The sequence below is a fragment of the Tachypleus tridentatus genome, chromosome 1 (genome assembly GCF_004210375.1).
Source record: "Tachypleus tridentatus isolate NWPU-2018 chromosome 1, ASM421037v1, whole genome shotgun sequence".
Classification (NCBI taxonomy): Eukaryota; Metazoa; Arthropoda; class Merostomata; order Xiphosura; family Limulidae; genus Tachypleus; species Tachypleus tridentatus.
The window spans coordinates 132,283,622-132,296,482 of record NC_134825.1 but is presented as its reverse complement, the minus strand read 5'-3'; the positions used below and the strand labels follow the sequence as shown (position 1 = coordinate 132,296,482).

Genomic DNA, 12,861 nt, shown 5'->3' with positions numbered 1-12,861 from the left:
TTGGTAGTCAACTTGGAGTGTGCAATGTGAAAACAAGCTTTTTCCAGATAAAACCCTCTATTGGACTTTGGCTGTCTTGTTTCTGTAAGGATCAGAAAGAAGAAGTTGTCCTAACTAGACTATGCATTTGTCACAGTTTTTTTAACTTGTTTTCTTTTATCTTGGACAGATACATGAATGTGTAGTCTGTGTGACACTCAGGTCACAATAATCTACATTTATCTATCATGCTGTCGTTATGACTTTCAATGACTGCTCTATTTTGTCCACAAGCTTACTCCTGATGCTGGACAGTGTCATTGATAATGATGACACTGTCCACCTCACAAATGTTTTAGTTTTTCAAAAACCATTGGTCTATTTAAGTTTATAATTAAAAAATTAAACTTTGTTTTGTTTTAACATGATTCCTTTTTACGAATTTTAGTAATTGTATTTTACTTTTGATTCTTTTACTGATTGTTTGGCACAGATAACCTATTTGCTTTGCACTGTAAAACACCAACCAACCAAGTTGATCATAAATTTTTTCTTTGATTGCACATCAGGAGATTGAATTCTCTTTAAAAACTGTGCTGGTGTGAAATACTTGGACCTTTTGAAGAAAAGTGACATAGTGAAATATTACCCAGTAGACTTACTTTTATGTTTTTGTTTTGTGTATAAAAAAAGATACATTCAAAGTATGAAATTTATGTATTTTATTTATAGATTTAGTTGAAAATTATTACAAGTCATGGCACTGGTTGTTTCTCTAATAGTAGGTGGAAATTACTTTAAAATGTTGATCTTCTTGTAATGTGATGAAGTTTTGACCATGTAATATAAAAATAACTAAAAATCTAATATCAATTATACAAATCTTGAACTACAGAACCATTGATATTTTACCATTACCAATAATTTAAAAGCAAATTTCAGAAACTAACATAAATTTCTTTTGTCATAAGTGTTTTATCTACTACCTTTATGAATAATTTAAGTGATAAGATACAATTAATGTAGATGCTACCAGGTAATGACTATCTAAAATCTCAGTTGCCAAATGGAATCCACCTAAATTTGTTGTTAATATTGTAGATCCAATGTAGCTACATCACTGTTGAAAAACAGGAAACTTGTATTTCACATTAATTTAGAAACATATTTTTGCTTCTTGTTTTGCTCGAAATTAATTTTTTTTAATTGCATTTTTATCTTCCCTTCAGTGTTACAAAGATTTTAACTACATTTATAATTGTGTGTATATTTTTTATAATGAATCATTTGTAAATGTCAATTTTGTATAAAGATTTCATTTTTTTATTGTACAGCCACCTGTATTTAATAAATTGTTCCTCACTGGTTGATTATGTTGTCTTTACCCATTTTGTAGAATATTTAAATTTTTTGTGAGACTCCTTGTGCATTTTTTATGCAACTTTTTAGTGATATTTTTATGGACATTATGTAGCTTTAATGACTTGGGTAATTTTAATATCCATAAATTATTACAGAATTCTTTATTGATTAAAACTTATCCTTGAACTGAAGTTCTGTAAACTTTTATACACAGGTTTAAACATAAGGGATGTAATTCTCCAGAAGATGCATGCATGGGTCTATTACATAATTCAGTGGTGAAAATGGAAACACGTTTTTCTATCAATGCATTTTCGTTTCTTCAGTTTATAAATGATTTTGATTAGTTTTTATCACATTTGTATCTTATTATTGGTTTTCAATGTTATATTTGAAAAAACCTTTAACACAGGTACACAAAATTTTCCAAAATCCTGTTGGATACTTTCTCAGATATTCTATGCTAACCTTAGGATGTTATAATGACAAACAGTTTGGAAGTGGAACAGATCAGTTGAATCTTACATTTAAGGAGATCTTTTTTATATGTTATAGGTAGCTTTTCCTCTGTTTGACTTCCCTAATAAAATGCTTAGTTATTTTCTGTGATATGAATGAACATATGCAAGATTTTCAAATGATCAATTTAAAAGTTTTAAAAACATCTTTAAAATAATTTGGGTTGTTTTAAACAAAAATAGTATTTATGTGAAAAGTAGATTACTAAATTTTTTAAAAGACATGTCAGTTAAGTGAGGGAGAAGAAAAAGTTTCTTTTTAACATTCTCTTGTTTATGGTTTTCATGGGTTTTCTGTGTCTCCAGCTATTTCCTTTCTGGTACTTCTATTGTCATTTTGGCCACCCTCCTGTATGGATATCCTGGAAGAAACCCACAACAAGGAAAAGCTTGACTATTTGTGAAGATTAGAGACTCTAATGTGGCATGTGTGTGAGTAAATTATAATTAGAAGATACATAAACATCACAAAAAGCAGTGACAAAATGTACTTTCCTAGTTTTGAAATGTGTTGTTTCAAAAGCCCTGCTGCACAAGTAATAATCAAATTTTATTGCTACAGTTGGTATAAATAAATATTAAAGAAGGTTGATAACTGCATCATTTTAGGTATACTCTTTGAAAGTAGTTGGGTTTTAAGTGTGATGTAAGTGCCTGTTGGACCCACCTGCATCCCAGTTTTGATTAATGACTTCTATAAAACACAATAAACTAAAATTTATTATATCTTAAATAGTATATGGAACCTAATATTTTTAATGTTTTATACTTGAAATGGAGAGTTTCATCAAAAACAGAATTTAACTAGTTTGTTAAAATTCAGTTAAATTCAGATTATTTTTGTGTTTTTTGTATATATATTTTACACTGTATTAGCTAACAAACTGTTAAATATTTTTTGTTAAAATGTAAACAGCATTGAGTTCATTTCATTGTTTAATGTTACTTGATGTAAAAGGTGTCTTTTATTTCTGAATTTTTCCACAAAACAAATTAGTAACTATTATGTATTATTTTTGTTACAGAATATTAACTAAAGTTTAGTTATTTTCTAATAAAAGTTGTCTTTCAGTATATTTCATAAGCTTGATAATATTATTTTTCCTGTGAAAATATTTAATCATTCTCTTAAACTTATTAAAACATTACTTCTCCTGCATAGTTTAATAAACAGAATTAGTGTCACAGTATCAATATTTTTCCTTTTTCATAAGAATTAAAGTTTTTATAATATTTTGTAAAAATTTGTTGAGGTGATTCAGTGAATTTATGTTTTGTTCAGTGAGCTGTTCAGACCTTTTGTTGATATCCAATTGTCAGTTAAGAAACAACAAGAAGGGTTTAATTTTATGGTTCTTAAAATGTTGATATGTAAATTAGCTGCTTGTTATCTGTTCTAGTCTTCCATTTGGACTTAAAGTTAGTGTTTGTTTGTGAAATATTTTGAATATTGCAAAAAAATGTATAAACTACTATATTATATTAAATCACCTCCCACTAGTCCGGCGGTAAGTCTCCGGATTTACAACACTAAAATCAGGGGTTTTATTCCCCTGGGTGGGCTTAGCAGATAGCTCAAAGTGGCTTTGTTATAAGAAAACAAACAAACAAACAAATATTATATTAAAAGAAGTAGTCAATGTTAAGTTTGAGCTCAATTTACATGTACCTCATCAACTTGGTTTAGTTACGGTTATTATCAGTAACCTTAAAGCTCTCAGTGGAATAACATTTTGTGGAAAGGACAGTTTGGTTCTGAAAATGCTCTTTCCTTATGGAAAAAGATTTTTCTAACACTTTTATTAATGTTTATTGTTTTTACATAATAAGTTTTATTAATTTTACAAATTACTATTTATTTCCACCTTTAAAAATTAGAATATAGTGTTATAGGTATATTATCATTCCTTGTTCTACTATTAATTTTAATCACTATTAAGTTGCTGCTACATATTATGGAAAAATGTGTGTGTGTGTGGAGAAAAATTAAAGGCTTAGTTGCCTCCTAACCATAGTGATTGTGTTATATCTTGTCAAACTTAAAATATAAAGATTTTAAGTAAAACTGAAATATTGCATTATTATTTTTTATTTTTAGTTGGTATTGGGTAGATCTGAATATGTACGTCTTCAAATGACAGTGTGATAAAAGAGTGTATTACTCCCTAGCATTGAAACACTTTTAAACGTTTTGCTGTTCTGTACATGAAATGTAAGGACCTAGCATTGCCAGGTGGTTAGGATGCATGACTCATAATCTGAGTGATGAGGTTTGAATCCCTGTCCTACCAAAATTGCTCACTCTTACAGCTGTGTGGACATTGTAATTTAATGGTCAATCCCACTTTCATTGGTAATAAGAGTAGCCCAAGAGTTGGTATTTATAAATTATGAACCTTATTACACAGTATAATTATTTAAATCAGTAATGAGTTTACATATATTGTCATTATGTCTATGAAGTTAAAATTTTGTGTGTATGTGTATGTCTATATATATAGACACACTTGCACAGAAAGCCATGCAATAGTATTCATAATAATGCTAAATTTATCACCCAGGAATGCTTTAGATAGATTATATCATTGTGATTGTATCATTTAACACAAAATTTCTTGATCTTCATAAGCAAAGCTTATTAATTTCTTCAGAGTTTTTTACTTTTGTTAAGATTCTAAGAAAATGGTAGAACATAGATATTCCTGTTGCATTTTATTAATAATGTTAAAAAAACACATAGGTTTAAGAACTGAAATAGAAACTATAACCCGAGTGCTTTCAAAAGGTGGACCTTTTTTCTTCAGGGGATAACTGAGAGTAATGGTGTAATTGAACTAGTGATATATATATAGAGGGAGTTCATTGACATCATGAAGGTCATTCAGTTTTCCAGGAATTTTATTTCACTTGTACTATTTTGACCATCTCATTACAGGTACAATGTAACAGCCAATGGTAAAAGTGTATGTGAAAAGGTATTAGGGATATTTTAATTTAGAAATGGTTAAATATATAAATATTTAAAACTATGCTTAGATGTTTAAGTAGAATAAAGATGACACCTGGAGACTGATTGCAAAAGATATGTTACACTAATTAATTTATAAAACAGGTGTGAAAAATTGCCTTTATATAACAAACAATAATTTTTAGGAAATTCTGCTTTCATATTTCATGACAAAATAAGCAAGGAATAAAGTTATATTTCTTCTTATGACAGAGGTGAAATCACTGAACAGAGATAACTGATGCTATAATCTAGATTAAATACAAAAGGTTGAACAATGTTTAGATTAGCAATCCAATAAGTTTCCTTTATTTTTCTGTCAGCTTTGGTTTAGAACCCTGTTTCAATGCCAATGAAAGTAACATTGTTAATGAAATGACCAAATTGGTTAAAGTGCTGAGCAACTGGGAGATTGTTTTCTGTGTTAATAAAAGATTTATGATTATTAAAATGTTCTCTAAGAGTTGTTTGTGTATGTCCTACATATTGATGATTGCATTTTTTACACTGTGTAAGATAGATGGTGTTTTTTTTGTTTTAGAAGTGATTTCTTTATATATTTTAAAGTTTCTTTGATTGTGCTTGTCAGAAAATGAGTCAGTGGTTTTTGTGAACTTGTTGATTTGACAATAGGCTCTGTTGCATGAACGACAATCATTTTTTTGGTGGGATATAATTGACTTTTGTAAAAGTAATGATATCTTTTATACTTCTGCTTTTTTGGAAGCAGACAATGGGAACTTCAGAAAATATCTGTTTAACTGTGTAAAATTCTATTTTTTTAGAAAACTGTGACATGAGAAAAGTTAATCTGCATAGGAGAATAATTGCAGGTGAACTTGATTGTTTTATGAAAGGAGTTTGCATATGTGATAAATTCTTTAAGTGATTTAATACCAGCTGTTCAAATGAAAAATATGTCTATGTAACATTTGCATATTTGAGGTTTGACAGGCTGAGTTTTAAAAGCTGGCTTTCAGTATGACCCGTAAAAATGTTGGCTTAATTGGGAGCCATTTTGGTGCCCATTGCAGTACTATTAACCTGAATGTAGTGCTTGTTATTCAATGTGAAGTTGTTCAGAGTTAAAACTAGGCTGGCAAGATCGGTTATTGTTTGAGATTCTGATGGGCTAGAAAGGTTTAATGTGGACTGTAGAAGTTCTAGTCCTTCATCATGTGGAATGTTGGTGTAAAGGGAAGAAACATCCATCATGTAAAGAAGACTATTGGGTGGTTACTGTCCATCAGTATTAATATCTTCTATGATGCTAAGAAAGTGGTTAGTATCCTTTATGTAAGAGGAGAGGGTACAGGAAATACATTTTATGTCTAGGTCAACAAAAGTGGGCAGCTTTTTAGCAGCCATGTTTAGTAACCATGAAATTATGGGTTGGCTAGGATTGTTTGATTCATGTATTTTAAGTGAGAGATAAAATCTACCAGGAAAAGCTTGTCTGTGTATTAAATACTGAAAGCTTTCTTTCTGTTAATTTTATAGTTTTGAGGAGTTCTTAAGCTTATCAGTTATGGTCTTAATAAACTGAGTTGTAGGATCATGTGAGAGTTTTTTTATAGAAATTAATATCCTCTGGTTGTCAGTTAGCTTTCATGATATAATCTTCTTTGTTAAAAATAACAACAGATCCATCCTTGTTTGCTGGTTTTATTATGATATTGTTGTTTGATTTAAGGTTGTTTAAAGCACTTCTTTCATTTTGGTTAATATTAGTAGGACATTGCTTGGATAATTTTAAGGTATGTATTATGTCATTTTCTACAGCTTTATTTTTGCTCTGTAAATGTTGTTCTCTGTTTGATGGAGGTATCCAGAAAGACTTTTCTTTAAAGTTTGGTGTGTGATGACTTTGTATTAATAAATTTTGGCTTGTAAGTATAAGTTCACGATTGCCATGTTCAGGTTACATCACTATACTGTTTAGCTTACTTGACCATGTTAATGCACAAAAATGTAAATAATGCTGTGGTATGAGCATCAGGTTTTGACTTAACACCGGCATAGCATCGATAGTGTGAGGTATTTACCATCAGTGTGTTGTACATTATCTGTTTGTTTGTGCCTGCTCCCCATACTTTTTTGTTGCTAATATGCTATGTTACAGATTTATATCCCAACATACTACAAACACAGTGCATACCCTCAGTTGACACAGTGCAATTATGATATGCTATCACAAGTTGTTCATGTCATTGGAGTTATCATTACGTGAGTTAGTCATCTGTTTGTTATTTTTTTGCCAATAAAAACATTTATCACTTTTAAATTATTTCATTCTAAGGTAGTAACTCAGTAAGCAGTTAGTACAAATCACTAGGCAAGGCAAAATTTAGTTTATGTAATTCAGTTAACCTGATTTTAAGAAAATGAAGTCTTCTTACATATAAAACTTCATCATGAGTTTAACACTATTAATTTTAATTTTGGGAAACTTGCAGTTTATTTACTAGGATTAATTAATAATTTATATTTATGAGATTTAGAATTTAGACAAGTATATACTGATTTTTGACAGTGTCTAGGAAGGGTAAATGTTATATTTTTTTCTTTTAGGTTTAGAAAAGGTTTGTTTTTTTATCTAAGAGGTTTTGTCTGTTTTGTTTCAGGCTTTAGTTTTTTTCTTAAACAATTTGAATCACAACATTACTTTTGTTTGAATATATTTTAATTCAAGGAGAATTTTGAATTTTATTTAATACCATCAGGTAATCATTCACCTTCTATGGACTGATTGGGTTCCAGGATGCCATTTATTTTTTCCCTAACAATGCAACTGAGTTTCTGGTGCACCTCACAGTTTGAGTCACCCTGTATACCTGATCCATCATTAAACTTTGTATGTGTGTATCAGTGTGCAGAACTTCTTTCAAGTAAGTAGCTGCTAAACAGAAAATAAGAGTTAGAAAAATCTTCAACTGTTGTTAACTCTGAATGTTGTAAAATTCAAGGCTGTTGATTTCCATTAGAGTTTGAATTTATTATCTGATAGGGTTTTTTAAACTTATAATAAAATATTTTGCATAGTGTACATTTTAATTATCTGTTGTCAGAAAACTCCAATAATAGGTAAAGCTGAACATAAACTACCTTAATATGTCTTGCTTGATTCAATAAAACATTGGAATTATAACGATCTACATATACTTGAACACTTATTGAAAGACAACACATCAAATATTTAAAAATGTTTTTCATTTATCACATAAAACATTAAAAAAACAATGAGCAACTTGCATTTTATTCTGGATTGTTAAATAAAATGTCCTACAAATACAGAGTATATCTTTGGATGTTTTTTTCCTTTACATTCATTACGTCAGGGTTTTGGAAAGGGTAGAAATCAAAACCAATCTAGTTGAGAGCTGCCTACATTTTGAACGATTTAAATATTAGTAATAGAGATGACAAACAAATAACTATACATGCATAGTTCCTGATATATGTGTATATGTGTGGTTCATGTGTTGAAGTACGTAATGTTTTTGACCATGCTCACAATATATGGGTACTAAGAAAACAGTCTGATAAATTACTAGCATGCATAAAAGAAGTGAAGTAGCAAAATAAAAACATTGTTATTGATTGCAGTATTAAAACGTGAAATTAAACTACAGCAACAAAATTGAGTTATGGTGATAGATGTTGATTTAAATTAATGTATTATGTTTGAAATATGTACAACAACAAAAACAGATAAGTTAGCTATTTTTTTTTATCAGCAGACTTTCTGTATTATTTTAATCACTGACTAGAATAGTGAAATTAGGATATATAATACAGAGTATTTTCCTTTATTGCCCAAAACTTGTTTATACAGTATGAAGCTTACAATAATTGTTTTAAAGAATTTATATAGTAACAACTTTGTATTGTGAGACATTACTTTTTCCAATGTATGTGGTCTTGAATGATATAAAATAGCACTTAAAAGAATGGAAAGAGTATATGACAAACACAAATCATAAATATTAAGTTTCAGTCTGAAAATGGTACTTTTCTTTGTTACATACAGTTTTCTAAGTAGATTTTTATCATTAAATTTTTCTTACCTAAGAAATTAATATCAGAGTTATGGGGAAGTTTTCCAAAACAACAGTTTTATGCCTGTTTAGAACTTTTATTAGAAACATGTTTTGATTATTGAAAATAAATTCTTCAGAAAACTATGGTATTGTAAGATATTCTACAGGAAGGTGATCTGATTATAAATTAGCTAATTTTATTAAAGGGTTAGTTATTAACTTGTGTATTTCACAAAGAAATCCAAATTAGCTTCAATTACGAAAGAATAAAGAAAACATATTTGTATAATTTTGTGAAACTAAACTCATAAAAAAGAGAAGACTCATCACACATACCCTTTGAACTATCTTTTAAATTCATTATTCCTTATGTAAAAAGCAAAAGTGTGAAATGTTCAATATCAGTTACCGTTTTAACAGGGCTTAAGAAACTTTGTAAGCTTTTATGCTTTGAATTGAATGAAAGTAATTATTGACAATGGATATGGTAAGCGTAATGTGGCTGTAATAGTATTATTAAACACTTAATTCTTGAAAATTGCTAAGGAACTAGATTAAGAATGTGGTGTTTAAAAATGTGATAAACCTAATACTAATGACTTGTGAAAAGTATAAATATAAGTTTTATGTCTGTTGGAGCTTATAGCTGACATAATGAGTGTAAAAAGAAATTAAGAATATTGATCCGTCACAAAATGTGTGTATGATATCTAAAGAAAGTGAAGTTTTTTTAAAAAATTTATTTCTGGAAAAACATCTGTTGGCTATCCCAAAGTAGATAAATCTGGATCCATCAAACTTGTCCCATTAAATTTTATATATGGGATCTGATTTCTTATCTTAATACTGTGATATAACTAAAGACTCACTAAGAAGATTTAAGTACTTATAGTGAGGACTACTGTGTTGCTGATATTGTCTTTTTTGCTGTATGTTGCTATGAAGTTTTGATTTAACAAGTGGAGGTTAACTTTGTTGTTGTTAGGTTGTATCTTTATATTTTCTCTTATTTACAAGTGTTCTGATGTTTTTTTATATTTCACTGTTTATTTGTAGCCATATGTATAAGTATTACTATAAAATGCATATGTATCTGCATACTTTAGTGACATTTCAGTTTGTTATACTTTGTTACTTGTTTGATTTTTTTATTTGGTTGATGATTTGTTTTGTTTGTTTGTTTTTTAAATTTTGCGCAAAGCTACATGAGGGCTATCTGCACTAGCAATCCCTAATTTTACAGTGTAAGACTAGAGAGAAGGCAGCTAGTCATCACCACCCACAGCCAACTCTTGGGCTACTCTTTTACCAATGAAGAGTGGGATTGACCGTTACATAATAATGCTCCCACAGCTGAAAGGGCAAGCATGTTTGGTGCAACAGTGATTTGAACCCACAGATTACGAGTAAAATGACTCAACCTATCTGGCCATGCAGGGCTAAGTGATGATTTATGTTTAATAATATGTATTTGAAAATTGGGTGTAGGTCATATAAAGTTTATGATTTTACTCTTATTATTAACCAGTGTGACTATTTTATTAATGGAGTGTTTGTAATATAACTGTAAAGTAGGTACTAGTAAATAACAAGTTACTAGTTGAGTGTGTATGACATTAAAAGATGGAAAATAGTTTGTACACATTAGCTTTGTTACACCTTTGTTTTAAATTACAAGGAAAAACATAAAAAGAGTAATTTGGTTTATATTAGTTTAAATTGAGCAATCTTTTTGTCTTTGTTGAAGTAAATACAAATGAATTTGTTCTCAGCATATCCAATGAAGGTATTTTGTTTGTAAATTGCTGAAGTAATTTTAAAATGATTTTAACATTTGAAGTTTTTGTTACATCACTATATTGTTTTAAAATTTGAGTCTGAAAGTGTGAAGATTTATAACATTGTGAACAGTTCAAGAATGTGATAGATAATTAGAATATGTTAGAACATCAAAATGTATTTTATAAATCAGTTCTTTAACAAAATTTAAATTGCATGGTATATATTTATTTAAGCATTAAGTGTAATCAGTTTAATACTGGTTTTCTGTTAAAGTTTAATGAACTTGAATCCACTACTGATCTAATCTGCAGAGGCCATTGTGAATGCATGTACAATGTATTTAAATATTCATATATATATATATGCATTAAGTTAATGAATTAAACTGTATAGACAAAGTATACCAGATTCTCTGCAAGAGATTTATGGATTCAATGATAAAAACAAACATTTTAAATCTCGTAGGTTTAATTTACATGTACATAGTTGTGAATTTTTGATGTTTTACCATAGTTCTGACAGCTTATTTAGATTGAAATTTATTTCTCATAGGTAGTATTTTATTTTTTTTTAACGGCTAGTAATACTACAAAATAACAGTTTGTATAAAAAGATATTTTTTTGTCTTTGCAGTATATTAATGCAAAATATTTTGATTTGTTTCATTTTCTTGTTTTGTTATAAATAACCTTGACGAGGATACTGCAGTATTTTGGGATATGCAAGAATATTTCTATAAATTTAAATTTATTTGAATGCATGGATCATTCATCTATAATTTATACCTTGTTTTCAACTACATTCTTTGTTTTGTAATAAAGTTGTGGGGTAGATTAACCATTTTTATTATTAAACTTTCATGTTATTCCTGTTTATTGTTAAGTCTTTTAACATTACTGGCAGAAAAATTATTATATTTGTTCTATTATGCTTTAAAAAATGCCAAATGAGCTCATTCTAGTTCAAATAATGACATTTCACAAAAGTTATGCAGTACTCAATACATTACAAGAAAAGGTGAATCTATAATATTTGGTCAGTTTACTCCTTTCAAACTTAATTGTTTTTATAGTTAACTAATGTAATGAGTGTTATTAGATTTTCTTCAAATATTTTAAGGTTGAACATTAGACACATTCATATGTAGTAATATGTTATCTTCACATTTATGTGAATTGACCAGTATGTCTAATTGTCCATTAAAGTTTCAACTCTTACTAAACCTCGTGGAAATTATAGTAGTGGTGTGGCATCTAGTCCTCGATTCTTAGAACTTTTTTTAAGTAGCTACTTTGAGCATAGTGTTTTTGGTCAAATTTACCAAAATATTTCCTCAGTCATTCCCATGTATTTAATTAATATTTGTAGGAGTATGAACTTACCCAGATGCCATTTGATCTTTGTAAAGAGGTTAAGGATCCTCTTCTTGTTCATTTTTTGAATCCTGGGCCATGTCCTAGATGCAAATAAGATTTATGCTCAATTACAGAGAAACTATGTTGTTTATTATTGTTAGCTTTATCTAAGATGACAAGTTTTGAGTTGTAGATTGTATTTTAACATCAAGATAAAACCAAGACAGATTTCAGACTTGTTTTATTGCATGTCTTATTTATCAGTTTTGGTCAGTGCATAACTATGTTGTTATTACTGTTATATTTCATTAAAAAGTAAATCTTTAGTCCTACTTGTGTCTAAAATCCAGATGGTCCAGAGAGCGATGATAAAAGTCACATGATCAAAGGAAATCATATTTATTGCATTGAATTGTCAGCCCCATTACATTTTCATACTGTGAGCTAATGATTGCCTCAACGTTAATGCTCAACTTAATAGACAGTCCACAATTGTTTAGTTCCTCTTTCTTGCAACTCGATCAGCTAACATTACCTAAATTTCAGTTTCTATTTTCCAAGCCTTTTTTTTTAACAAAATATTTTATCTCACCAAAGACACTTCTGATGTATTTGCTGTGTAATTTTAAAATATATCTTAAAGAAGCAAACATCTTACATGGATACAAATTATTTTGTGTAATGTTTTTGTTGTTTTTGGAAAAAAATTGAAGTTTACCTTTTTTTTCTTTCACTATTTCAATTCTACTTCTTACTTGCTTGTGTTATTAAATGAAGTCATAAAAAAACTGAAAACACAACTATATACACACACACAC

General features: G+C 28.9%; 1 protein-coding gene across 9 annotated transcripts in view; it reads left to right on the top strand.

The window, feature by feature from the left end:
• The window catches only part of LOC143224335 (UDP-N-acetylglucosamine transporter-like), an 88,905-nt gene extending 76,530 nt beyond the window's left edge, over positions 1-12,375 (top strand). For 4 of the 9 annotated variants that reach the window (XM_076452730.1, XM_076452741.1, XM_076452743.1 and 1 more), the window contains 2 exons: positions 2,166-2,291; positions 7,590-12,375. In XM_076452730.1, the coding sequence (XP_076308845.1) occupies positions 2,166-2,253 (88 nt within the window). In that variant the 3' untranslated portion in view covers positions 2,254-2,291; positions 7,590-12,375. The remainder of the gene's footprint in view (positions 1-2,165; positions 2,292-7,589) is intronic. The other 5 variants (XR_013013345.1, XR_013013371.1, XR_013013349.1 and 2 more) reach the window with 3 other exon arrangements.
• The last annotated feature ends 486 nt before the right edge of the window (positions 12,376-12,861 follow it).